Source organism: Emys orbicularis, chromosome 9, assembly GCF_028017835.1.
Source record: "Emys orbicularis isolate rEmyOrb1 chromosome 9, rEmyOrb1.hap1, whole genome shotgun sequence".
NCBI lineage: Eukaryota > Metazoa > Chordata > Testudines > Emydidae > Emys > Emys orbicularis.
This window is the reverse complement of record NC_088691.1, coordinates 42,040,282-42,066,341: the sequence shown is the minus strand read 5'-3', so window position 1 is coordinate 42,066,341 and position 26,060 is coordinate 42,040,282. Positions and strand designations below refer to the sequence as shown.

Below are 26,060 nucleotides of genomic sequence, written 5' to 3'. Positions count from 1 at the left end.
AAAATTTGGGGGCATCCTATTAGCTTGTCTTAAGCTAAGATACGCACTTCAAATTTTAGTGCTCACCTCATGAAAAACTTACCGTCTACTAGCTTGACTTTGAGGCAACATGATAGAGTGAGGGATTATATAAGACAAGTGCCACACCTGTTTTAGACTCAATATGTCCTCTTTTTCCTTGAGTAAGATCACTGTGTATGCAGAAATAATTGCTCAAAGGAACATCAGCCCATTCAACAACTCTTACAGGTTATAGATTTTCCTAATTGACAGTGCTTTTGTTTTCCTATGTTTAATGGAGAATCAAGCACAAGTCCAGTAAAACAAATTAGACCATAATATAGAGTCACATTGGTGTCTAATATTGTCAGACTGCCTTTTTGAGATCACAGATGACTGAGTGCAACATTTTCAGCGGGGCAATGAGATCGGTTATATCATCTGACTTCTATACAGTTGTCCCTTGCCCTTCTCAGCATCTCCCTGCTCAGGAGGAGGAAGACCTGAATGCAAGGACTACTATCTTGTTAAGTGGGAGTATTACTTTCAGCTACTTCCATATAACAAGGATGATCTTCATTCTGGCAAGCCTAAAATCATAGAGAAAAAAAGAAAAAAAGATTAAGATGACTAATAAACAGTCATTCTGACTACAACTCTTCTGAATTAAATGCATTTTTACACAGTAGAAACTCTCTCAAATGAGGATCTGGTTAAAAAAGGCCCAGGTAATAAGAAAGGAGAAATGCAGCTATGTACCTGTTTGCCTGTCCAATGGCAAAGCTTCACAACATTTTAAAAAGGAAAAAATAACCACTTCCAGAGCTCTGGGAATCAAAGTCCCTGGTAGCAAAAATTTATTTTCATGACTGAAGACAAGGAGAAATTTATAAATGTATCCTAGCAACTTGCTGATAAAATAGTAATATTCCATCCTTGTGATTTATATGATCATCTGGAATACAGGAAAACATCCACAAAGGCTTCAATGTGCATGACTATGGCAACTAGGCTTATCAGGCCAAGTGCAAATCACCTGCCCTTGTATCTTCCCCAACCCCTAGTGTGCCAGGAAGTCTCTCTCAAAGGTCCACTGTGTATCCAGACATCATCCAAGTGACTAGTGTCCAATGTTAAAAGGAGAAAAAAATAAAGAAGATTGCAGTGGTAAGCAGCACACTCATTTTAAAGCCCACAAAGACACCCACATTGTTAGATTCTCCTAAAAAAACTGCAGTTCCAACTTTTCTCCCCCAAAGACCATGTGGTTTGGCCAGTGTTCAGCGCATGAGCAGACTGTGCTTTGGTCCATCCACTCTCTCCAGCTTCTCAAAGTGTTTCCTAGCGTTGCGGATGTTGATCAGTGTAGCTGCAGAAGCTAGTGGGAAGAAGGGGCAAGAGAGGAAAAAACAAAGGATGTGAGTAATTAGATCACCAGGAGTTAAAAGCTGCCTGGAAAGGTTAGCTAGGAAGGTTCCCTGTAGTGTAAAACGCAGGAGTTTTGGTTCACAGCAGCAGGACTGAAGCCACAAAGCTCTGTGTGGTTTTGGTTCGTGTTTCCCCTAAAGCTCCATAGCTATAGGTTTCACCAGGAGTGAAACAAACAAGGCAAGTTGCCACCTTGTGTAGCACTGAAAAGGGAATATTTTACATTGACCAATGTCAGATTTCACTGATCAAACTCTTGAGAGGAAAACTAACATACGGAAACAGGACCTCTCTTCCTAAAGGGCCTAGCGCTTATGAAAAAGTACCACTACTCTAAACAGCGAGCTCTACCAGATCTGTTTTGCTACTCCCAGGCCACTGAGGATGTATTGTAAGGGGCACAGCAGGCAAGATTGGGTTGCTGTGCTGGATGATCCCAGAATGGTGCTGTCTGAGACCCAAAGGGAGGTATACTGTACTGATGCAAGTTTGTTAACAGGAATTGTGATTATGGAAGGAAGTTGCTTTAGCTTTTTCTTAGCTTCCCATCTGTGGAATTCCAAAGGATGTCACAGCTGGTAGCAAGCCCCCAGTCTGGTAGGATTAAACGCATGGGGCTAACCAAATACAGAAAAGTAGTTTTAAAAAGGTATTTTCTGCTCTCAGGGAATCACAGCACTAGGCCCATGTGCCGTATGTCTGTCTCACTTAAAATCCTCAAATGGTGTAATACAAAAAGCAGTTTCATAGTGAGCAATAGGAAAACATGTTACCAAAGAACATACAAGGGCCTGCACTCTTTGGCTGTAAGCAATGTAATTTTATCCATCAATTGCTTCTTGAGTTAAAAAGGAAAATGCAGCCATAATTGGAGCACTAACAAAGCACAACAATTCACCTAGAAAATGCCCAAATTCAAATTTAGGCCCAAAACTCACTGCCCAGCTGCCAGATTAGATCTGGCAAAGAACATTTACTGCGTTCAACTCTACTAGAATAGACACGTTAACTGACATTGCCTGAATAAACTCCCATCTGTATTAATCACCATGTTGAGAAACAGCAGAGAAGAACTTGATTTGCAAAGTCTGGTGCTGTTTGCACTGCATGATCAAGCCATCTTTTAACCCATGTTCCCATCTGGTGCATCACAGTTAACACATGTTAGTCCTACCCACAATTCCAGAATTAAACTGTTTCAACTATCTTGGGGGCTTAGCTGATTGTACAATGTAGATGGGTGCTCATTTATGGTATCAAGAGCCAAATGCAAGTTTAACTAGCTCTTGGTCCCTGTCAAAGCGACACAATAGATGCCTATGCTCTATTAAACTTACGTATGGAAGGATCAGACATGACCACCATCACATATGTATTCGATGTGAAAATGTCAATGAAAGCAGCAAAGTTAGAGTTCCTGACTTCCATGCTCTGGAAAGAAGCAGCCAGCTTACTGTGAGGAGGAAAGAAAAGTGAATTAACTCCTGTTATGTGACCATTTCAAAAGCAAGCGCTTTATTTACATAGCACCTCATATCTAGAGATCACTTTAGTCACATCATGTGTTCAGAACTGCACAGCTTTGTTTGTAAAATAAGAACTAAGCCAGTATGTGACACTAGGTTTTTTGTTTTTGACAGATACAAAATCTGTGGCTATATTTTTGATTTACTTCATGGTTACAAAACTTGAATACAATTTAAGCAAGGCCCTCTGTTCAGTACGGACTAGCCACGGTGGGTTTGTGTTCTCTTTTTACACTTAACTCAATAAAAAAAGCTTTTGCACTGCACAATAGTGACTGACACCTGTTTGAGTTTGCTACACCCCAAAAGTCAGTGTCTCCTGAGCAGTGCACACTGGAACCATTCAGCACAGACAGAAAGTCAACAATAGCAGAATGACTCTGGGGACCAGCAACAGAAGAGAGTAGAAAACTGAAGACTCTGGAAACAGCCTACTAAAGCATGCATGTAGCTATTCAGCTGCTCCTACCCTATGAGTGTTCTAAATCTTTTCAAGTATTAGAGATGGAAGGGCAACAGTGGAGCAATTTTGAAAAAAACACCTATTTCGAAGTTTAACTTTGTCTTAAGTCTTCTGCCTTTCTTTTGTGACTGTTGCTAAATTTGTTTGAGCAAGTGCTTCCTCTCTCAAACCAGCTTTTTGGAGCTCGCCCCCATAACTAAGTGCTTATCTTAGATTTGCAGTGCCACAAAGTGTCGTCATTAACTGCCATTAGGTCACAAGCTCAGTACTATAACTTCTCTGCAGAACCCAGAAGAAAATGGATGGGAGCAAAAATGTTTCAGAACAAACCTCTTTCAATGAACACCAGAAAAAAAAAAAAAAAAAAAAAATGATGAAAGGCATGAAAAACTGAGTCATGATTAAACAGGATACATTCTAATACCTCTCTGAATAAGAGAACTTCTCTGGTGGCCTATTATTCATAGAACCATTACTCACTTCAAGGCCAGGATGCACTACAGAGAATTTACAAGGCATGTCTGGTTAACACAGAGTTATCATTTATGTCTAGCCAGGGTAGATGGACATCAACACAGCCAAGTCGGGCTGATGGCACTCACCCACAGTCTAAAGATTTCCATTTCTTAGTAATGTGAATACACAGATAATCCATCTCACCTGCAGCTCAGCTTGAACTGTTTAATAATATTGCTGATTTTCTCAAATCTGTGGATATCGCGTTGTTCTTTGCACTGATAATGGGAAATAACCTGCAAGGAAAATCACTATAACTCAGCAATCAAAGCAGAAGTTCCCACCCACCACCACATCTCCTAATGAGTCCCGAGGATCTCCTCTTCTCGCACTGCAATTGCCCATGCTTCAACATGCCCCCAAAAGAATAGGCAGAATGTGTTTTAGAAAGCTGTCAAGAATGCAATTTAAATAGTTTAAATTAAAAAAATCTGATTGCATATTCAAACAAATGTGCATGTATGTGGACCCAGCAAACCCTCACACTGTATGCATGTGCAGTATGATTACCAAATATGCATAATGATGTTTTTGAACAGAGTTTCTTCAAATATGTCAAAAGGATTTCTCCTCGAGGAGGACTAAGTCCACAGGGAAGTTATAAAGATATGAGAGTGCAGAAAAGAGAATCTAAAAATCCAGAAATTTATATTTTTTGTAAAAAAGACACTTTTAAGCTGTGAGCATGAGAAGCTTCTGTCCCAAAAATAGCTGTTATATGAAAATATTACAATGCTGTCAATCACATCGATCATTAATGCCATACTAATTTACAAAACCCCTCAGAAACTAGTAGAGCATGGTGGAAGATGGCAAGTATTTACTAAGAAAATTTTCAAGAGACAGATGTGGTTCCCTAAATTTTCCATTACAAAAAAACCCCCCAAAAACCCAAAACAAAACAAAAAAAACCCCAACTCCCACCCTCCCCTCAAAAAAAAAAAAAACAACTTTGTTGAAAAGTTTCAAACAAAATAAATTTCTACAAAAGTTTTCCTTTAAAAGTAGGACATTATGTCAGGAAGAAAGTTTTGAGGAAAGTTTTCACCCAGCTCTCAGGATTAGGTTTATATTGGATCAGGTACTCAGCAACAGAGGGACCCTGAACGGTTAAAGTACCACCTGGGAGGAAGTGAAAATCTGCAGATTTTTCAAGTCAGAATAAGGTTTTACCCTTGTGTAGTACAGAAGGAAATTCTCTGAAAATTCCAAGAATGGACCAGGCATTGGGGATGTGAAACTTCCTTACAGACTGGAGGAGGCAAAGGTGAATCATGCATTTAACATTGCTCACAGCCTAACTGCTCTGAGAGGATGTTTCAGGAATGTCACAGGAGTACCTGGTTCATGTCAAAAGCAACAGAATTAGGCCTTGTCTACACAGGGAACTTGCCCTGAATAGCTATTCCACCATAACTCTCCATGGGGACACAGGTTTCAGAGTGGTAGCCGTGCTAGTCTGTATCATCAAAAACAACGAGGAGTGCTTGTGGCACCTTAGAGATTAACAAATGTATTTGGGCATAAGCTTTTGTGGGCTAAAACCCATGGGTGAAGGGGGTTTTAGCCCACGAAAGCTTATGCCCAAATAAATTTGTTAATCTCTAAGGTGCCACAAGGACTCCTCGTTTTTTCAAGTGGACCCATTTATTCCACACTGAGTGCACCTTTGTTTGGTTTAGCTTAATCCACATAAATAGCTATTGTGCTTTAAATTCATATCCTACCTTATTTCAGAATAGCTTCCCTGTGTAAGCAAGCCCTTACTCTCTTTGTCATAAAGGCACTGAATGAAAAGTTCTGCAACCTGGAACTTCCACCTAGCATGCGCTATGGTCATCAACCCCATCTGAGTCCTTTGCACTCTACAGTGCTTTTCATACAAGGATCCCTATGCATTTTAGAATCATGAATCTGCCCCCTTAAGGGACAGGGCAGAGGAGCAAATGGACCCAGCAAAGAGCAGGGATGACAGTTCTCACCAGGAAAGTGGCTCTCTCAAACAGAAGAACTTCATCTGCTTCTATAATCTGAGCAAAGTTCCTCAGGTTCATTTCTAGTTGCTGGACATTAGGAATCAGCTGATAGACTATACTGGACCAAGCCTGTCAGAAAACAAAATGAACAGTGAGTGCTATGAGGATTGCATAAGGGCGTCCCCATGCTCCCTCTCTTGTTATGCAAAGTGCTTGTAAGAGTCAGCGAATTCAGGCTACAGTCAATGATAGCAGAGACATGAGTTATGCAAGCTTCTCCCATCTCTCTGTGCCCACACACTACAATTATGGTTATGGCCCCCACTCGTGTTCCAGTCACACACTTTTTCTTGAACAATCTACCAGCCACGTCAAATTGTGACACGGGCAAAAATCTTGCAGGGACTAGTCTGATACCATCTAATTGCCAGGTGATGTCTGGGCTGAATTTGAACCCATGTTTCCAGAGGAGAAGCATTTGTTTACTGCTCCCAGCTAAAGCCTCACAGTTTTCCGTTTTCTTGCTTGTAAATAAGAAAATCTCTGCTGTATACCCATAGAAGTAACAGCAGAAGGCTCTGAACCACTGCATTAACTCAGGGACTGATCCCAAGAGGTGCCGAGCACTCAATTACAGTTGGCTCCGGTGAAGTTCAGCACATCTCAGGATCAGGCCCTCAGTTTGTAGGGGCTTCACCTCACTGCCTATGCCAAGCAGTGATTTGCTTGTGTATTAGAACTCCAACATACAAGCAAACTGGGCAAAACCAAAGCTTTTATACATTTAATAGGCATTTCTCTGGTGCTCAAGGGAACAGTTGAGGTTTCACCTTGTCTGAAGGCAGAAGGTCCAAAATATTCATTTTCAATACAAGCTCTTATGGGACTGTATCTAGAATGATGCAGTTCTGCCTCTGGGCATGTCAATATGAAGCATAAACAAGAGCATTCACAATGACTGACTGGCTAACCTTTCTTCTTAAATGGATCCCTGTAGCCAATCTGTACCTAGTTGGCTCTCAAATAGGAAACGTGCTAACTGCCTACAGTATGGGACCAGTGTACACACTAAAGACACAGAAAAACTATTTTCAGGAGGGTGTAGCCTGGACCAGCTTCATTCAGGCTGAAGCCACATACTGTAGACTGGGGCATTCTCTGTACTCATGGATAGATTTTAGAACGTGCCCAGCTTCACCTCCCATTGAAGTCAAAGGGATTGCCAGAAAATCAACTCCTATGAATGTCAGTCTAACAAGAAGGCTAATGGGCTCTCGCTACCTTTGCCCACTGAGATGGTTGTGGCACATTTGTGACACTTGGAGAACCATAATTTGCTCTCAGTCTGATCCATTTAACATCCATCACCCCAATATCTGGAGAGAGATCTTAATAGGTAACTGGGATGCATGAAGGTAAGGAAAGTTTAGGCTAGATATCAAGACAAGCTTAGAGAGTATGAAGTAGTCTCCCAGTCAGATGTGGAAGCCCAATCACTTGAGTCACTGAATACTTGACAATGTCCTAGAAAATATAACATGGACAATTCTGCACTTGGCTGTACACATTATTGTGTTAAGTGGGGTGGAGGTTCCTTCTAAATGAATTAGGCAGAGAGTGTGGGCAATGTTAACAGGAAGATATAGGACTATGATACTGATGGGAGAAGGGAAAGGTAGATTTATTTTATGAAGCCAGCAATTTAACTGCCATCAGTCCTCCCCTTGAACAGCCAGAATGGAACCACCTGTTTCAGAAAACATTTCGAAGTTAAAGGGCTAGGAGAGTCCAGTCAAGCTATGGAATTCTGTAGCGACTGCCAATGCAGTTTACACAACAGTAGAGCAGGAGGAAGACAAATGGAAATGCCATACATGAAGAGAAGCAGCCATTCAAACCTTATAAAGTGTTTCATCCCAGATGGACGTTCTAAAGCATGCACACTCCAGGGGGCGGGACAGTCGCCTCAGGTCTTCCTCCCTCTCTTTAAAAATCTGGAAGACAGAAGTTTGATATTTTTAGATCAGTGATACTCAGATCTCAGTGGTTCAGGAGCCAAATCAGCGATTAACATTACCCAAAAGAGCAACAGTAGTGTGAATTCATTGTTTCATTTACTATATTATATATATATATATATAATTATTTTTTTTCCTTGGTTATTCTGACCAAGTATTATTTTATCAACAATTGTTTAATAACATAGTGAAAGCATCCTGGTTGGCTAATAGCTTAGATTGGTTAATAATTAAAATCACACAGTGTTTTAATATCATGTGCTGCAAAGAGCCACAAGAGACACATTGAAGAGCCACTTGCAGCTCCTGAGCCTCAGTCTGAGTAACACTGTCCTAGATGAACACACACATTCCTGTTTTTGGTGAATGCTTCTGCTGGGGTTATTTTACCACATTTATAGTAAGAACTTTGCATTTCAAAACAGAACTCAAGGGTGCACAATGTTTTCCAGTGCCAGAGCAGCTGAGGATGCTGCAGGCCAGGATGGAAGTGCACTAGCAGAGCTGTCTGAGAGACCCATGACTGGAAGAACAGGGGGCTGCAGATCAAGACGGAGTTACATCAGCAGAGCTGGGTGAGATCTCAGGACTGAAAAATTGTGGGTGCTACAGGTTAGGAACCAGGTGAACTGGCAGATCTGTGCAGGAGAAGCGTGCACAATTGCTGCTTGTACATGCCTGGCTCTGGCAATGATCATTAGTCATGAGTTCTAAATTCACTCATAGATAGGGCCCTACCCTATTGTGAAAAACACGTCATGGACCATGAAATCTAGTCTCCGCCGTGAAATCTGTTTTTTGTATACTTTTACCCTATACTATATAGATTTCACGGGGGAGACCAGCATTTCTCAAACTGAGGGTCCTGACCCAAAAGGGGGTCTCAAGCCTATCGTAGGAGGGTCGCAGAATTGCCACCCTTACTTCTTCACTGCTTTCAGAGCTGGGCGGCTGCTGGCTCGGCACCCAGCTCTGAAAGCAGCTCCACTTCTGCCCTGCGGCTGGCAGCAGTGCTGCCTTCAGAGCTGGGCGCCCAGCCTGCAGCCACCACTCTCCAGCCACCTAGCTCTGAAGGCAGCACAGAAGTAAGGGTGGCAATGCTGCAACCTCCCCACAAAAGCCTTGCGACTCCCCCCGCCCAGCGACCCCCTTTTGGATCAGGCCCCCCAGTTTGAGAAATGCTGACTTCAGGGCTTTACATGTTTATCTTTTGCCGTTTTTAAATACATATTCATGCTTTGTTCCAACACTGTGAAATTTAAGATTTAAATATCTGAAACTGTGAAATTCAAGGTTTTTAAAATGCTATGACGGTGAAATTTGTGAAAATGGACCGTGAATTTGGTAGGGCCCTGCGCATAGACTTATGAATGTGAACAAGGACTTAATAGGCGTTGAGGTTAAAAGAGGATGGGGAAAAAACCCGACAATGAAGTGTGCTGCATTAACTAAGCTGCCATGGGTTAAGCAGTCACTGTATAACCCCACAGTCCCACTCCTTACTCTGCTCTTATAGGTTATGGTTTAAAAATAGCTGAGATGGGTCAAAATAAGACTTTCCAAGACATCAGAACTTAAGAAATCATGACAAAAGCAAGGTAAACAGCTAGCAGTGAACCCCTGGTGTGAAAAAATAAATTATTCACAGTAAATTCACTAGCAAAATCCAGACTGTCTGTTCCACCCACATCTATGAGGCAGGAAGTCTCAGAAGTGGACATTAGGAATGAACAGGGATAGGGAAAAATCATTTCTGTCCCAGCCCACTGTGTTAACAACATGCTGAAGATTAACAGCATTTTGATTTCTTTGAGGTTTCTCCTCTCTTTCTCTGATATTCCAATTCACAAGAGACCCCAACCTTAAGAAGACATTTGAGATTCGTACACTTAAAGAACCCCAACGTGAAAGCTGACCCATGTCACAGTGTTTATCTTCCTGATTTCCACAAGCTATTTTTAATCTGTTTTCAGGAGCATGAAAGCAGGGAACATATAGAAACCTCCTGACTGACTACGTAACCCAATACACACAAGATGCCAAGGTCCACAATTTGGCACTACTTTCAAGTCAGGTCAACAGTTAGGCCCAAGCAAGCAGACAGAATCCCTGACTCAAAGGAGACTAGCAGATACCTCAAAGCAGTTCCTACTAGAGGGGTTGCAATGCTTTCAAGTTGTGTCACTGCATGATTCCACTCCTCCATGCCCTTCCTTATTTCAGGGAATGCTTAGAATTCACACCAACCAACTGCATATGGATACTGACGTTAATAGTTACTGGACAGCAAACTGAAATACCAAGCATCACAGCCCTATGGAACTAGCTTTCATTTAACTTATGCAGAGTCCAGGACATTCCTGACCCCTTCCTGGGGAGGATGGAAGGTAATATTCAAACAAGCTCCAGAAGGAAAATGCTTTAAGTTACAGCCAGATCGAGCTAGAGTGACAAAATGAGGCTCAGAACACTAGCCAGTATCTGCTGAGTTATGAGCCAATTTGTTTCATTGAAGTTTGTCTACCCAGGGAAGACCAGCCTGTGGCTTCACCCACGTGGCCTCCTTGCTCTTTTCTGAGCCCTTCGTTGCACATCTGGACAGGGATGTATCAAGCTGGAAGTGACAAGAAAGAGTTCAGTGTGTTGAGTAGGCTAGACCAGCGTTTCTCAAACTGGGGTCCGTGAGGGTACTCCAGGAGGTCCGCAGGCCCTGCTGATCAACAACTCCTCCTCCCCTCCCAGTGCCTCCTGCATGCTGGGGAAAAACTGTTCCCGGCGTGCAGGAGGCGCTGGGAGGGAGGGGGAAGAATCATGTCCGGGGCCACTGACCCCACTGATCAACTCCTCCCCCTCCCTCCCAGGGTGCAGGAGGTGCTGGGAGGGGGGGGGGAAGATGGGGGCACTTGTGGGAGGGGGCAGAAAGAGGCAGGGAAGAGGAGGGGCAGGAAGAGGTGGGGTGGGGCTTTGGGGGATGGAGTGGAGATGGGACGGGACCTGGGACTGAGCAGCAGGCTTGGGGGTCCGTGGCAAAATTTTTAAATCAAAATGGGGGTCTTCGGGTTACTAAAGTTTGAGAACCACTGCACTAGACCAAAGAAGTGATCTCCAGGTCTGATCCAGGTTGATGATGAACCACAGAGCTAGGGGACTGCATGTGTCATAAAGAAACGTATCTAACCCACAAAGTTAATTTCTCATCAACACCAGGAGCTGGGTATAGCTTTCTGGCTTAAAGATTACGATGGCCCAGATTGAAGAGTGAGCTCAGCAGCCAACAGCACCCACTGAGGACATTGGGGAATCTCACTCGTCCTAGGAATAACAGGAGCTGCTGGGCACTTTGGAACTCCATCCCTAAGTGTCGCTGCAGGTTTTGCACTGAGTGCTGGAAATACTTGGCTGTACTTCAGTCAGCCCGTAAAGAGACTACATCTGAGCAAGAAGGTAGGTCAGACTCAACGCCAGTTCATAGTCCATGGCCCCTTTGCTTACAACTGTCAGTCTCTGTGTTGGCTAGTGCCAACTGTGATGTGGACATCAGTGCACTAGGATTGGAATTGAGACTTCCCCAATTTACAACACAGGCTAAACAGCTGACACATGGTAACTATTTTTATTCAATACACAGCTGAGCTGGATTTGAACCAGCAGCATAGTAGTGACAGAGTTGATCACCTAATCCTTTGAAGTACAACAGGGAGGTTAAACCTTTTGGGTTTTCCTTTGTCCCCCATATCCCAAAAATTGGTAACGATGCTAAAACTGACACCATAAAGGAGAAGATTACAGGTAATTTGGCATAGAGAGTCTCTTCTCTATGTAGGCCATTAGACAGGCATTATACAAAATGGGCCAGGAGTAGCATGGGGACTACAGGTTTGGAGGTTGGGAGCAACTCAACTTTTCAGAGATTTTCCCCACAGACAAATCTGAAAAAAGCTTTCTGGAGAAAGTGCTGGTGCGGCTATGTTTAAAGTGAAAGATGGCAACAACATTATGTATGCTCTTTGTTACAGAGCCCACACTGATAAGGCAATGCTCAGCTCCTTACCAGATCACGCTGGTCCTCCTGCACTAGATCCATCTTGTGCACTAGGCAGAAGATCTTGGCATCAGGAGAGTTCTGCAGGATAGCCTCCAGACACGACTGGTAGTAGTGCATGTCCTTCTCCAACTCGCGACTCTCCACGTCGAAGACGTAGATCAGGACTTCCACATTGCGGAAAATGTTGTCCCGCTGGCTGGTGAAGTAGTTCTCCATGAAGGTGTCTTGTCTGAAAAGGGGCATAGCAGCAAGGCAAAGGGACTCCAGTTAGATCAATCAGACCAGCGTGGTTTACCCATATGTCTGCATTGCTAAGAAAGTCTATTATGTATGAGGACTGAGCTATCAATACAGCAACTGTAGAGACTGAAGTCCTCTCCTTAGCCACAGAACAGGTACAGCATGGGCGGTGTAAGCTTACTCTTCCAAATGAGCCTCATCCCTGCCCCACTTGAGTATATCAACTTTTTACAGGAAACCAAGTCCATTCATCAGAAGGCTGTTCAGCCTTTATGCCTTTCCCATCTCTGCTGAGTGTCAATGAGAGGGCTTTTTCTATGGACAGCTACCCACCAGGAATGATAGTACCACCCCCAATTCATTTAACAAAAACCAATGGTCCAACACTACCACTTTGGTCCAATCTGAAGCAATGACCCCAAAACAAAAGGTTCTGTAATCCATTTCCAACAATAATTTCTGCAGCCCTAGAGGTAGCTCATCCATGTTGCAAGGCTCAGAGACATTGTCTTGACAGGAGAAAGAGGCAGTGAGGGAAGGGAGAGGCAGTCTACTCCCCCTGTCCCATGGAGAGGTTACTTTGGGCTCCATGATTATCAAGTCAGCCCCCTTCACCCAGCCCCCATGTCTGAGTTTATGATGTGGGGTTTATTAATTATATGGTACCATCTACAGTTCTATAAGCCTTCATCAACAGTTCACTTGATACACAGAAAGCATTCCCACCTCACTGTAGCTAAAAGCACAGCCTCCTAACGTATCACACCACCATCCTAGTTGCCACAGCCACCTCCATGGGTTTCACAAGCAAAAGAACAGACACCTACCCTCCACAGTCCCACAGGTTCAGCACCAGATTTCCCAAAAATCGAACATGGGAGTGCTCCACGTCAACTGGAAAGAGACAAGAGAAGTCTAGTAACTGTACCACATGTACATGAAACACAGAACAACTGAAAAGGGGGACTACTGGGAAGTTACCATCCAACACAGTTGAAAACATGATTCATGGTGACTATTTAAAGCCCAGAGCTGTAAGTGTGGAATTCCAGCTACTCAGCTTTACTAGGTATATTCTGCCATGGATGAATATAGAATCATAGAAATGTAGGGCTGGAAGGGACCTCATGATGTCATTAAGTCCAGCCCCCTGTGCTGTGGCAGGACTAAGTAAACGTAGACCATCCCTGATAGGTGTTTGTCCAACATGCTTTTAAAAACTTCCAATTATGGGATCTCCTTTGGAAACCTATTCCAGAGCTTAACTACCTTTATATTTAGAAACTTTTTCCTAATATCTAACCTAAATCTCCCTTGCTGCAGATTAAGACTCCATGTCCTACCGTCAATGGATATGGAGTATTGCAGAGTCATCCATGCAGAGGTCTCTCTGCTAAGACCACTGAGTCCCACTCTCTAGCAAGCAGTTTATTACTGCCCCAAATCATCTCGTTGGCATAGAGAAGTCAGGTCTTCTCTGGAGGGTTCATCAGCCATTCTGAACACTTCTTTGTGAGCAGGCAGGGTCAGTGGAAAAGCATTAGCTTGCAAACTCTATTTGCATCAACATTTAGTCCCCTTCTGGCCCACAGCTTAAAGGGAAGAATCATTCCACCTCACCCACATCCGAGGTACTTTGGCTCAGATTTTCAGCCAGACCCCTCATGGAGGGGCCCAGCAGACATAGGAGACACTCTATTACTCCATCCACAGAGGAAAGGTGAGAGTCTCAGTGGATAACTGCCTTGCATCTCTGTGCAGATGGTCTTAAACGTTAACCCGAGTTCAAGAGCAGATGCTTTAGGAGTCAATAAGAAACCAAGCTCTTACTTGTGGCACCAAGGCGCCGTGTGTCTCTGGCGATGTAGTTTGCAAAGATAATGGATCTCATGCTGGTCTTTCCAGACCCACTTTTACCCATCAACAGCACCTGGTAAGGAAAGGCAAGAGAGAAGAGTTAAACCACAATGAATGCTGGCTTCTCCATGGCTCTTTAATGGCTAAATACTAATGGTGTAAAGACAAAAGGCTTCAGTAGCCCCATGCACAGAGGACTTGACTTGTGCATATTGTGATTTGGCCCCCTCAGAAAAGGCTATCAAACAAAAGCCTGAATGACTGGAAGACACGTGTTCTTAATTCCTTGATATTCATGGTCAATGAACCAGCATTACACACTCTAAAACTCTGTCACTTTACATGCTTTCCATTTACTCAACACACAAACGGACCACTCCTCTTCTCCTTGGCTTTTGCTTTCTTCCTTTCCCACAGTCAGATCACACTGTGGGAGCTGCATACCCTGTCCCTAGTATTGATTGTATAGTTGCCTAAAATCGAGATGAAAAGTAACTGTGCTTCTTGAAGCTTATTCATTCTCCTCATCTTGACCCCCATGCCAATAAAAAACAATCACAACGCATGAATGTTTCACAGAGAAAGTCAACCCGAGCTCATTTCTGCTAGATACAGCGAGAAGGCACTCTGCAGAGTTCACAGCTGGATTTCAGACATCCAGTGAAGAGCTATATTTATTTTTGAAGTAATTTTTAATCTTTCACTTCCCCAGCCTCCACACATGTTCTCCAAACACACTGGCACTTAAGATGAAAGCTTGCTCTTCCTGATTCATCAGAAGCACAAGGATTTGATGAGCCAAAAACATTTAAATCCAAAACATTAAAAAAAAAAAAAACCCAAAAAATAAACCCACTTGACCAGACATGAACACTTGACCATTCAATGTCCTCCCCTCACCACAATGCTTATGTTTTGTACTGTCTACCTCACAATACAAGAATCAGATTCTCCTCCCTGACTGTGAAATGAAATCCAAGTCCGGCTTTTAGATGTGAACATGCTGGAAGGCAGAAAGAAGTTTAAAAGCAGATGGGCCAGTATAATTTGACTACCCAATACTGCTACGCAGGAGGCACAGATGCAATCCCAATCTCTTGCTTCCCAGGTCAGCAGGCCATGAAAGAGCAGGAGACATTGTGATTAGGTTTTTGCTTTTGGGGGGGGGGGGGGGGGAAATCATTTGAATGGCTCAATAGCAACCCTAAATGATTTGATAGCAGCAGGGATTGGCTCACAGTCCCAGTCCCAAAACAAAGTTCTGCCTTTGGCAACACCTCTGAAATCCTATTATAGACAACAGGGTTTAAAAAAAAAAAAAAAGATGCAACTCTAGGCTGAAGCTGTCCTACAGAATCTTGAACTGGCAAATGGAGTATGAGTCAGCAAGACACCCACTTGATTCTCAGATCCCAGAGCTTACAGATCTCAGAGCATGGTTTACAACTAGAAAACAAATCTCAGACTTAACCAATTGACATGGAATCCCACTTTGCCATTTTAGTCACTTTTTATAGGCTAACTAGTTCCCTTCCAAAAGCAGCTCACCACATGGTTAAGGCACAAACTAGTTGAAATGCTCCCACAGCATAACCGAGTTCAGGATAACAGGCTCTGGTGGACTTTGCAGCAGAAGAATGGCAACATATTCTTCTTCAAAGAGGCAGACAGGCCCTGTAATGCATCTCAGACTCTTTGAAGCTAACCCCCAAGTATAGTGTTTTCTGGTGATTGCATATAAAAGGCTAAAAGGAGAGATATCTGATCTCATTTCACAACAAAATTGGTGAAGAAATGTCTGTATGAGCGTCAGCCTGTTGTAATAATTAGACATAGCACTATCCAATTTAAAATAGACTCTAAATTCAAAGGTGTGAGATTCCACCTCCGGTGGCTTTTCAAAGGGACTAGACCCCAATATGTGGGCGAAGAAAAGAAATCTGATCCAAGTAAAACATACAAGAGTAGTCACATTCTTTAGTTAGCAATCTTAGGCATTTCTAATACAGTTATCACTGTAATATCTACATTCCTAATTCTGAGTAGAGGAGCTATATTGCCATCGTTGGCTCCCAATCACTATCCAATACAACCAAACTTCCCTCTCCAGGTAAGATATCACTTGAACCCCTCAATGCAAATATAACCTCCCAAAGTACATTCCTCTGACGGAGCTCAGGAGTGTTTCATTACATACATATGAACTAGAGCATAACACATTTTCTCCCCTTAACACTAAATTTTTACCTGAGTATTTGCCATGAGTGAGGTGTATTCAATTAGTGATTACTGTGGCGGGTTCCACTTTGCGCAAGCCCAGCTGCTCTGATTATCAAAATATTTGAGAAATACTCATTTTCAAGTCCAATCATGTTAACTGAAGGACACAGCAGCCATCACTACCACAGGATGCAAAAGGGTCTTTGAAGATTAATGGTCACTTGACAATCATGAAGATCATATCATGAGACTAGCGCAAGCACTCACACCAGAAGGTACTGATGAGCACTTTGGGATCTCAAAGGTATTTTTATAGGTTCAAAGGGGAACTTGATCAGCATTTGCCAATGCAGGCAGCAAAGAAGTAGAGGGTGTGTAATCCAATTCTTACCTTTTTCTTCATGGCTGTGCTTGGCATCACCCACCTACAGATTTAAGACAAAGACAAGCATCCTTGTTACACTGCTGTACTTTCCTCTGCTCCAGTTAACAACTTCATCCCAACCCGGATAACAGGGCCAGCAACAGAAGGCACTTTACAACTTTTGTCCCAGGCAAAAGAGCTGAAGGGATCTTTAGGAAAAACATCCTATCATAAAGAGATCCTTAAAACGCCCATGCTTACAAGTCTCTTAGTTATGTATTAAAATAAGAGTTAAAATAGACATAAGCAAGATAAATTCAGTGTGTGGTGGAAAGTAACCCTACAACACTGCCAGACACCCTCCACAAGCAGTCAAACTCCTAATACACACACACTCTCTCTCCATTCCCCTGCAGCACTGTCAATTAGCAACACTTCTATTCCCACATATAAATTAACCCCCACATTACTGTTCCACATATTACGCAATCTCTAAACCCCAACAGTAAGTAGTTCCAGCCAAACACACAAACCACCATGACCCTTCCCGTTCACCATTAGCCACTCATGTACACACTAACCCCAAGACAAACTGGTCACATGCTCCCACACATCCTAATATCCCCCTTATCCTCTAACCACCCTACAAACTGACATTACACCCTAAGCAAATTAATCCTTAGCCCTATACTACCCCCCTAGTTACACCCTAAAGTGTTCCCCCCACCCCAAGTTATTACACAGCCATTCACATACTGAACCCTGCCCATGCTAACTCCTGCTTAATGTCAGTGATCCTGCTCTACCCCATGTCTTTTAAACCCAGTTACTCATACCCCCAGTGAGATCACGACCCCAGCCACACTGACCCCCTCCTAGTCACTGCATCCCCACAGCAATCCCATACCCTACTCCCTTGCTCCCACTCCCCCTACGTCTGCGTCCCCATACCTCGCTCTCCCCCCACACCTTGTTCCCCCTTCCCCTAGACCCCGCTGCCCCCCACACCTTGCTCCCCCCCGCGTCTGTCTCCCCCACACCTCGCTCTCTCCCTACACCCCTCTCCCCCATACTCTGCTGCCCCCCCAGCCCCGTTACCTCTGGCTCTGAGCGCGGCGCCTCCTGGGCCGACCCCGCGGTGGGGCGGGGGGTCCCTGCTCTGCACCCCAGGCCGCGTTCCTGCCGAGCGGGGGCTGTGACAGCGCAGCGGGGCGGGGGGGGTTTCTCCCGGCCCGCGCCCAGCGGGGGGTCCTGGGGGCAGGGCTTGGCGCGCAGACAGAGCCAATCCCCCCGCTAGTCCCCGAGGCCTCGGCCTTGCCTGAGCCAGCTGCCCGGCGGGGTCTCCCCTCCTTCGGATGCGGCCCCCGGGACACCCCCTGCACCCCTGGCTCACGAGACTCGGGAGTAGGCTGCCTCAGCCGGTCACGTGAACAGCCACCCAGCCCTCTCCTCCCCCGCCCGTCAGGTGACTGAAGGCGGAAGGGCGAGAATTACCGCAGGGCCGCGAAGGGTGGGGGAAGCCAGAGCGGCCATCTTGCGTGGGGGCAAATTGCCCATAAGTGAGGCATTGCTTCAGTACCAGGCATGATCACTGGCGGGGGGCAGCACCAAGCCCGCTGATGTCGATAGGTGTCATGGGTACTCAGCACCTTGCAAGACTGGGCTCAAGTGTACGATTGCAGAGAGCCTGGGGTGCATGTATGGTACGGACTCGGGCCTTGTCTGCATGGCTGGGGCACCCGTGGTATACAGTGTGTAGGATGCAGACTCGAGTCCCATCTATATGACTGTGTATGTGGTGCAGATTGGGCCCCATATGTTTGATTTGGGCGTATCTGGGGTGTGGCATATGCAGTGCATATCGTGTCCTGTGTGTATGATGGATGCATGTATGGGGTGCAGTATCAGGTCACATGTATGATTAGCATGTATCGGTTGTAGCTGATAGGGTACAGGATTGGGCCCCATGGGAATGATTGGAACATGCATGAAATAAATAGCGCATGGAGTGAAGGACTGGACACTGTGTAGATTGGTGCATGTACCAGGTGCTGTATGATCAGTTACCAGGGGTATGGTTGGTGCATTTGTGGGGGCATAGTGTGTGATGTGCAGGATCCAGTTCCATGTTCATGACTGACACCTACTTAGGGTGTAGTAGAAGCAAGCCCCACGCGTATGCTTCGCACATGTACAAAGTGCAGAATTAGGCTCAGAGTGTAGGATTTACACATACATGGGACATCAGGCCTCAGGTGTAGGATCACTGGGGGGAAGGGGGAGAATTGCAGAATCAGGCCCCAAGTATACATATTAGAGATGGGCCTTAGCTGCAAAATTTGGATCCACATTTTCCCAAGATTTTGTTTGGATATAGGATTTGTCTCAGCCATTAAACAGACATTTCCAAACATCAGCACCATTTGGGGGTGTTTGGCTCCAAGATTTTGATTCGGCCCATGATAGAGACTGGACCAATCCAGTTGCAAAATTTGGATCCAAGTTTATGGGTGTCTCAATCCAGGACTTTAGTTCACACCCAACCTGGGAGCATATTTATTATTCCCTCCAGTACCACAGATAATACAATGTAACCTATGGCTGGGGTGAGTACAGGTCTATGTAAAGCCATGCTTGTTATAATCCCATGTGGGCAGGTCTAGATGGTGTGCATTAGGGCAAATCAAGCTGGTTAGACATGGCTTGTGCATACACAGTGCAGGAATGTTGCAGGTTTGCATTTACCAAAGACTCAGTATTATTCAATTTTTCCCCATCTGCTCAGAGGACAATTTTACCTCAGGTGATATGATTAGTCCTAATGCCTATCGCCACTATAAGGGAGTGCTACAGTCATATTATAGGCTTGTTTGCTAGAGCCAAAGGCAAGTAGAAATGGACTTAACAGATCAATTACAGTATAAGCAAGTTTCAGAGTAGCAACCGTGTTAGTCTGTATCCGCAAAAAGAACAGGAGTACTTGTGGCACCTTAGAGACTAACAAATTTATTAGAGCATAAGCTTTCGTGGGCTACAGCCCACTTCTTCGGATGCATATAGAGTGAAACATATATTGAGGAGATATATATACACACATACAGAGAGCATGAACAGGTGGGAGTTGTCTTACCAACTCTGAGAGGCCAATTAAGTAAGAGAAAAAAAAAACAAAAAAAAAACTTTTGAAGTGATAATCAAGATAGCTCAGTACAGACAGTTTAATAAGAAGCAAGTGTGAGAATACTTACAAGGGGAGATAGATTCAATGTTTGTAATGGCTCAGCCATTCCCAGTCCTTATTCAATCCTGAGTTGATTGTGTCTAGTTTGCATATCAATTCCAGCTCAGCAGTCTCTCGTTGGAGTCACCTCCTACAAGACAGGCCCAACAAAGAAAATAACAGAACACCACTAGCTGTCACCTTCAGCCCCCAACTAAAACCTCTCCAGCGCATCATCAGAGATCTACAACCTATCCTGAAAGATGATCCTTTACTCTCACAGATCTTGGGAGACAGACCTGTCCTCGCTTACAGACAACCCCCCAACCTAAAGCAAATACTCACCAGCAACCACACATCACTGAACAAAAACACTGACCCAGGAACCTATCCTTGTAACAAAGCCCAATGCCAACTCTGTCCACATATCTATTCAAGTGACATCATCATAGGGCCTAATCACATCAGCCATACCATCAGGGGCTCGTTCACCTGCACATCTACCAATGTGATATATGCCATCATGTGCCAGCAATGCCCCTCTGCCATGTACATTGGCCAAACCGGACAGTCTCTACGCAAAAGAATTAATGGACACAAATCTGACATCAGGAATCATAATACTCAAAAACCAGTGGGAGAACACTTTAACCTGTCTGGCCATTCAATGACAGACCTGCGGGTGGCTATCTTACAACAGAAAAACTTCAAAAACAGACTCCAACGAGAGACTGCTGAGCTGGAATTGATATGCAAACTAGACACAATCAACTCAGGATTGAATAAGGACTGGGAATGGCTGAGCCATTACAAACATTGAATCTATCTCCCCTTGTAAGTATTCTCACACTTGCTTCTTATTAAACTGTCTGTACTGAGCTATCTTGATTATCACTTCAAAAGTTTTTTTTTGTTTTTTTTTTTCTCTTACTTAATTGGCCTCTCAGAGTTGGTAAGACAACTCCCACCTGTTCATGCTCTCTGTATGTGTGTATATATATCTCCTCAATATATGTTTCACTCTATATGCATCCGAAGAAGTGGGCTGTAGCCCACGAAAGCTTATGCTCTAATAAATTTGTTAGTCTCTAAGGTGCCACAAGTACTCCTATTCTTTTTGAGTATAAAGGTGACAAATGAAACAGCAAAGTACAACTATAAGAGAGGTAGATACAATAATTTCTCAACGCCTCCCATATGGTCTAGCGGTTAGGATTCCTGGTTTTCACCCAGGCGGCCCGGGTTCGACTCCCGGTATGGGAAGTTTCACTTTTTCCCCACATAAATTACATAGTTTCCAAAATTATATTTAATCGGGTACACTAACCCCCCCCCCAAACAAATACTCAGCTTTTTAAAGGGCGAACCACGGTGATTTAAGCAAATAAAACCCGCGCAACATGGGCTTGGAAACAAAGCGCAAAGCCGAGACGCTGGCGGCATGTGGCCACTAGATGGCGCTGATGCGTCGGTCCATGCAGGGGTGCATAGCCCGAGCCACGCAAGGGACCTTCTGGAGCACAGCGGGGCACAGGCTGTGTTACAGATCCCTGATGTTTCTTATTTGTTGGAATAGGAAGGGACTGTTCAGAGCTCTGACTTTGCAACCTGAGATGCATGTAATACCAAATACCTTCGCTGATTTCCTCTTAGTACCGGTGGGTTTGGGATAAATGATTTTAGTTTATTTGGCAAACTGCCTATACTGGATTTAAGGAATCCAGCTCAGGTAGATTTGAGTTGCTTCCACCCTTCTTGGTACAGCTCCCCCCGGAGGGATATTGGAACTTTTCCCAACTTTTCCACAGCTGCAAAAATCCATCCCAGGTCGAGGTGCTGCATCTGGAAATGCTGAAACAACAAGGAGTCTGGTGGCACCTTAAAGACTAACAGATTTATTTGGACATAAGCTTTCGTGGGTAAAAACCTCACTTCTTCGGATGCATAGCTGGCTGCTTTCACCTGACCTCCGGCACAGATCATGTTTGAAAGCAGAAACAGTTTATCAGCCCTGTCTTCTTTGGATCCATGCAGAACCTGCATTATAGCTTTTTGCAGTAGTGCCCAGGAGGAGCCAAGGTCATGGAAGAGAACTTCGTTGTGCTAGGCGCTGTACAGATACAGAACCAAAAGGCCCCCCCCCCCCAACGGCTTAAAATCTACATACATAAAAAAGAATCCATAGTAAAATACATACATAAATAAAAAGGAAAACTAATCTTGGCCATCCACGGGGCAGATGTTCTTCCGAGAGGTGAACACTGCTCTACTGCCTGAGCTCCTGCATCACTGACAATGGAGAGAGAGCATTTCGGCCCTTTGTATTTCTTGACTTTTAAATGCAACAATACTTAGCACTTCTTTACATTTGTTAGCTTCACTAACACTTAGGTCTGGTCTATACACAGTTTTTGTACTGATTTATCTGTGTAGGCTGGGGGTGTGATTTTATACCAGGAGAGTTATATTAGTACAACCTCTAGATAGATACAGTTAGACTGATAGACAGGTGTGTGAGACTGTAAATATATGGTAACAAGCCCTGGTCCGTACACAGTTTTTGTACCTACTTAATTATTTCAATTAAGGGTATGATTTTCTACCAAAACAGTTAATCATTATAACCTGTCTACCAGGTCTACCCTAGGAGAGTTTTCCCAGCATAGCTATGCTGCTTTGCCACACCAGCAGAGGGCTCCTAGTGTGGACACAACTTGTATTGGCAAAACTGCACTTTTGGTCATATAGCTTATTCCAGACCCCTCTAGCAAAATGAATAATACCAGTAAAAGCGCCATTTTACCAGTATAACTGCATCTCCACTAGGGCTGCTGCTGGCACAGCTACGTCGGGCACAAATCACACCTCTGACTGACAGAGCTATGCCAGCAAAGCTAGTAATGTAGGCCTGGCCCTAGTGTGGCTGCTGGTATACTGGTATAAAGGTATTTAATACAGATTTATGGAAAAAAGCTAGACTGGCATTAGCATCTTTATACCAGTATAACTGTGTCTACACTGCATGGTTGTACCACTTTAACTATACTGGTACCACTTTTGAGTGTAGCCATGTGTCACAGATCCACAGGATCAGTGCTCAGACTCATAGGCTGTAAAGCCAGTAGGGACCATCATGATCAGTCTGACCTCCTGCAATTGTAGGCCGTAGAACTTCACCCACCCACTCCTGTAATAGACCCATAACCACTGGCTGAGTTACCGAAGTCTGAAAATCATGATTTAAAGACTTCAAGTTACAGAGAATCCCCCATTTACATTAGTTTAAACTTGCAACTGACCCTTGCTGAATGCTGCAGAGGAAAGCTAAAAATCCCTAGGTGCCAATCTGACCTGGAGGAAAATTCCTTCTCAACCCCAAATATGGCAATCAGTTAGACCCTGAACATGTGGGCAAGACCCACCAGCCAGCCAGCCAGCCACCTGGGAAAGAATTCTCTATAGTAACTCAGAGCCATCCCCATCTAGTGTCCCATCACTGAGGTCATTGGTGCTATGGCCTCGGTTTTGGAACAGTTTCTAGGACAGGGGTGGGCAAACTTTTTGGCCCAAGGGCCACATCTGGCTGGGGGAAATTGCATGCAGAGCCATGAATGTAGGGCTGGGGCGGGGGTTGGGGTGCAAGAGGGAGTGCAGGGTGTGGGAGGGGATGCGGTGTGCAGGAAGGGGCTCGGGGCAGGGGGTTGGGACACAGGAGGAGTGCAGGGTGTACAAGGGGGCTCAGGGCAGGGGGTTGGAGTGCAGGAGGCTCAGGGCAGGGGGTTGGGGTGCAGGACGGGTGCGGGGTGCAGGAGGGGTGCGGGGTGTGGGCTCCACCCCGGCACTGATTACCTGGAGCGGCTCCGGGGTGGCAGCGGCACGCAGCGGGGCTAAGACAGGCTCCCTGCGGGCCCTGGCCCTGCGCCGCGCCGCTCCCGGAAGCAGCCGGCACCGTGTCCTGTGGCCCCTGGGGGGGGGGAGGGGGCAGAGGGCTCCAAGCGCTGCCCTCCCCTACGGGTACCTCCTCTGAAGCTCCCATTGGCTGCGGTTCCCCATTCCCAGCCAATGGGAGCTGCGGGGGGCGGTGCCTGGAGGCGAGGGCAGTGCATGGAGCCCTCTGCCCCCCCATCCCTCAGGGGCCGCAGGGACGTGTAGGGCTGGCCCACAACATTTTGGCACCTGAGGCGGGGATCTCAAATGATGCCCCCATGTCCCCTTGCTTGGGCCAAAACTTTGAAAGGTCTCAATTCTGCCTTCTTCCTGTTCTACTTCTCTCTTGGTACTGCTCTGCTACCTACCCCCAATAAAGGAGAACTAACAACTTAAAATGCCTTATTCAAAAATTTTAAGTAACACTTAACTTTCAAACGCCTGAACAGCAAATGTTACTTTTCTTGTCTGCATAGTAAACACTGGTATTTTTATCTGTTTGAATAATCAAAGTGGTGCTTTCCGTGCCTTCTTGGTTGCAAAGATTTGAACTGCTTCCTGAAGGTCCACAGTCTGGGCCAGCTCATGCTCTATTGAGATGGCTGTAAGGCCGACCAGCCTCTCCTGTGTCATTGTGGAGCGTAGATGTGTTTTTATTAACGTCAGCTTGGAGAAGCTGCGTTCTCAACTGGCAACTGTTAAAGGAAGTGTTAGAAGTATGCGCAGAGCAACAAAAGCATTTGGAAAGAGGGTGGTCATCTTATTTGTGCACATATATTCCAGAACATCCTTTGGAGTTGATCCTGCTGAAATGTATCTTGAAAGGGCTTTCAGTGCATCACCTAAATCACTTGCATCAATATCGCGCATGTCATCATGTGTCAACACTGTCTCTAGTGCCCTGCATTGCTGGTGTAGGTCTTCTTCAGGTATAGTGAGGAGTTTTGGAATATCATACAACATCCCAAATATACTGCTGTGTTCCTTGAGCTGCATGAAATGTTCTTCAACTGACTGTATTGCACAAACTAGCACCTGGTTAAAGAATTCAACTTTGAATTGTTGTTTGGGGTCTCTTATAGGATTATCCCGTGCCTCGTAATCAAAATGTTTTCTTCTTCAGTGACTCTTGTATTCTTGAATGAGTGGGAAAATAGTTTCAGTGTGAAGTTCCTCTGCCAACTTCTGTGCACTCTTCAGAACGTTTTGAAATCCCTCATCTGACCGGTAAGACTGTAGGTATGACTTTGCTTTGTCCAGTTGTTCCATTGCTCCAGATATATCAAGGTCAACACCTTGGAGTCGCTTGCTGACAACATTTATTTCAAACAGTATGTCATGCCACAACACTAAGCCACACAGAAATTTGAAGTTATCTATGTTTCTGGTGATTCCATTTCCCTCTGCCACTGTTCCCCACGAACAGTTCCTGTCATAGCATTATCCTCCATAATGGTAACTATGGCATCATCTATCTTCCCAATTTGGTGTTTGATAGGCTTTATCACCTCCACTCAACTTTCCCATTGTGTGGCACTCAGTGGTTTCAGTGTCAGAGAGGATGTTCCCAGATGTTGCTTCAAAATTTGCCATCGATGAGTTGATGCAGAGAAAAATACATAGATGCTTTGAATTACATTAAAAAATTCAGCAGCCTCACTAGAAGCTGATGCTGCATCACTGACTACCAAGTTCAATGAATGAGAACTGCATGGGACAAAAAAAGCTCGAGGGTTTAACTCTCTGATCCGTGTCTGCACTCCTCCGTTCTTTCCTCTCATGTTGGCACTATTATCGTAGCCCTGACTTCTAATGTCAGCCACAGGTGCCAACTTTCCTTGGCGCCAGAGGGTGCTCGCACCCCCCTGCCTCCAGCCCCGCCCTGTCTCCGCCCCTTCCCTGCCCGTATTGGACTCCTCCCCAAATCCCCACCCCTGCCCTGCCTCTTCCCCGAGTGCACCGCGTTCCTCCTCCTCCCCCCTCCCTCCCAACACTCACCGCGCGAAACAGCTGTTTCGCGGTGCAAGTGCTGGGAGGGAGGGGGGAGAAGCAGGACACGGTGGTGCGCTCAGGGGAGGAGGCAGAGGCAGAGCGGAGGCAGAGGTGAGCTGGGGCGGGGCGGGGAGCTGCTGGTGGGTGCAGAGCACCCACTAATTTTTCCCCATGGGTGCTCCAGCCCCAGAGCACCCACGGAGTCGGCGCCTATGATGTCAGCTATCGCAATTCCCGTACCTTTCAACTTTTTAAGAAGCACATTTGT

At 45.0% G+C, this 26,060-nt stretch overlaps 1 protein-coding gene and 1 non-coding gene across 2 annotated transcripts; one reads left to right on the top strand and one right to left on the bottom strand.

Annotated features, from left to right (window-relative positions):
* Nucleotides 1-840: 840 nt before the first annotated feature.
* On the bottom strand, nucleotides 841-17,788 carry LOC135883503 (ras-related GTP-binding protein A). Its single transcript, XM_065410668.1, has 10 exons — nucleotides 17,752-17,788; nucleotides 16,681-16,714; nucleotides 14,043-14,142; nucleotides 13,040-13,106; nucleotides 11,979-12,201; nucleotides 7,808-7,903; nucleotides 5,916-6,038; nucleotides 4,078-4,169; nucleotides 2,766-2,881; nucleotides 841-1,378 (listed from the first exon to the last, which is right to left on the bottom strand). Exons 2-10 carry the CDS (start codon nucleotides 16,705-16,707, stop codon nucleotides 1,281-1,283), a joined length of 942 nt encoding a protein of 313 aa, XP_065266740.1. The 5' UTR covers nucleotides 16,708-16,714; nucleotides 17,752-17,788; the 3' UTR covers nucleotides 841-1,280.
* Nucleotides 17,789-21,064: 3,276 nt separating this feature from the next.
* TRNAE-UUC (transfer RNA glutamic acid (anticodon UUC)) lies at nucleotides 21,065-21,136 on the top strand. Its single transcript has one exon. It is a non-coding gene; the product is annotated as a tRNA-Glu (tRNA).
* Nucleotides 21,137-26,060: the final 4,924 nt, after the last annotated feature.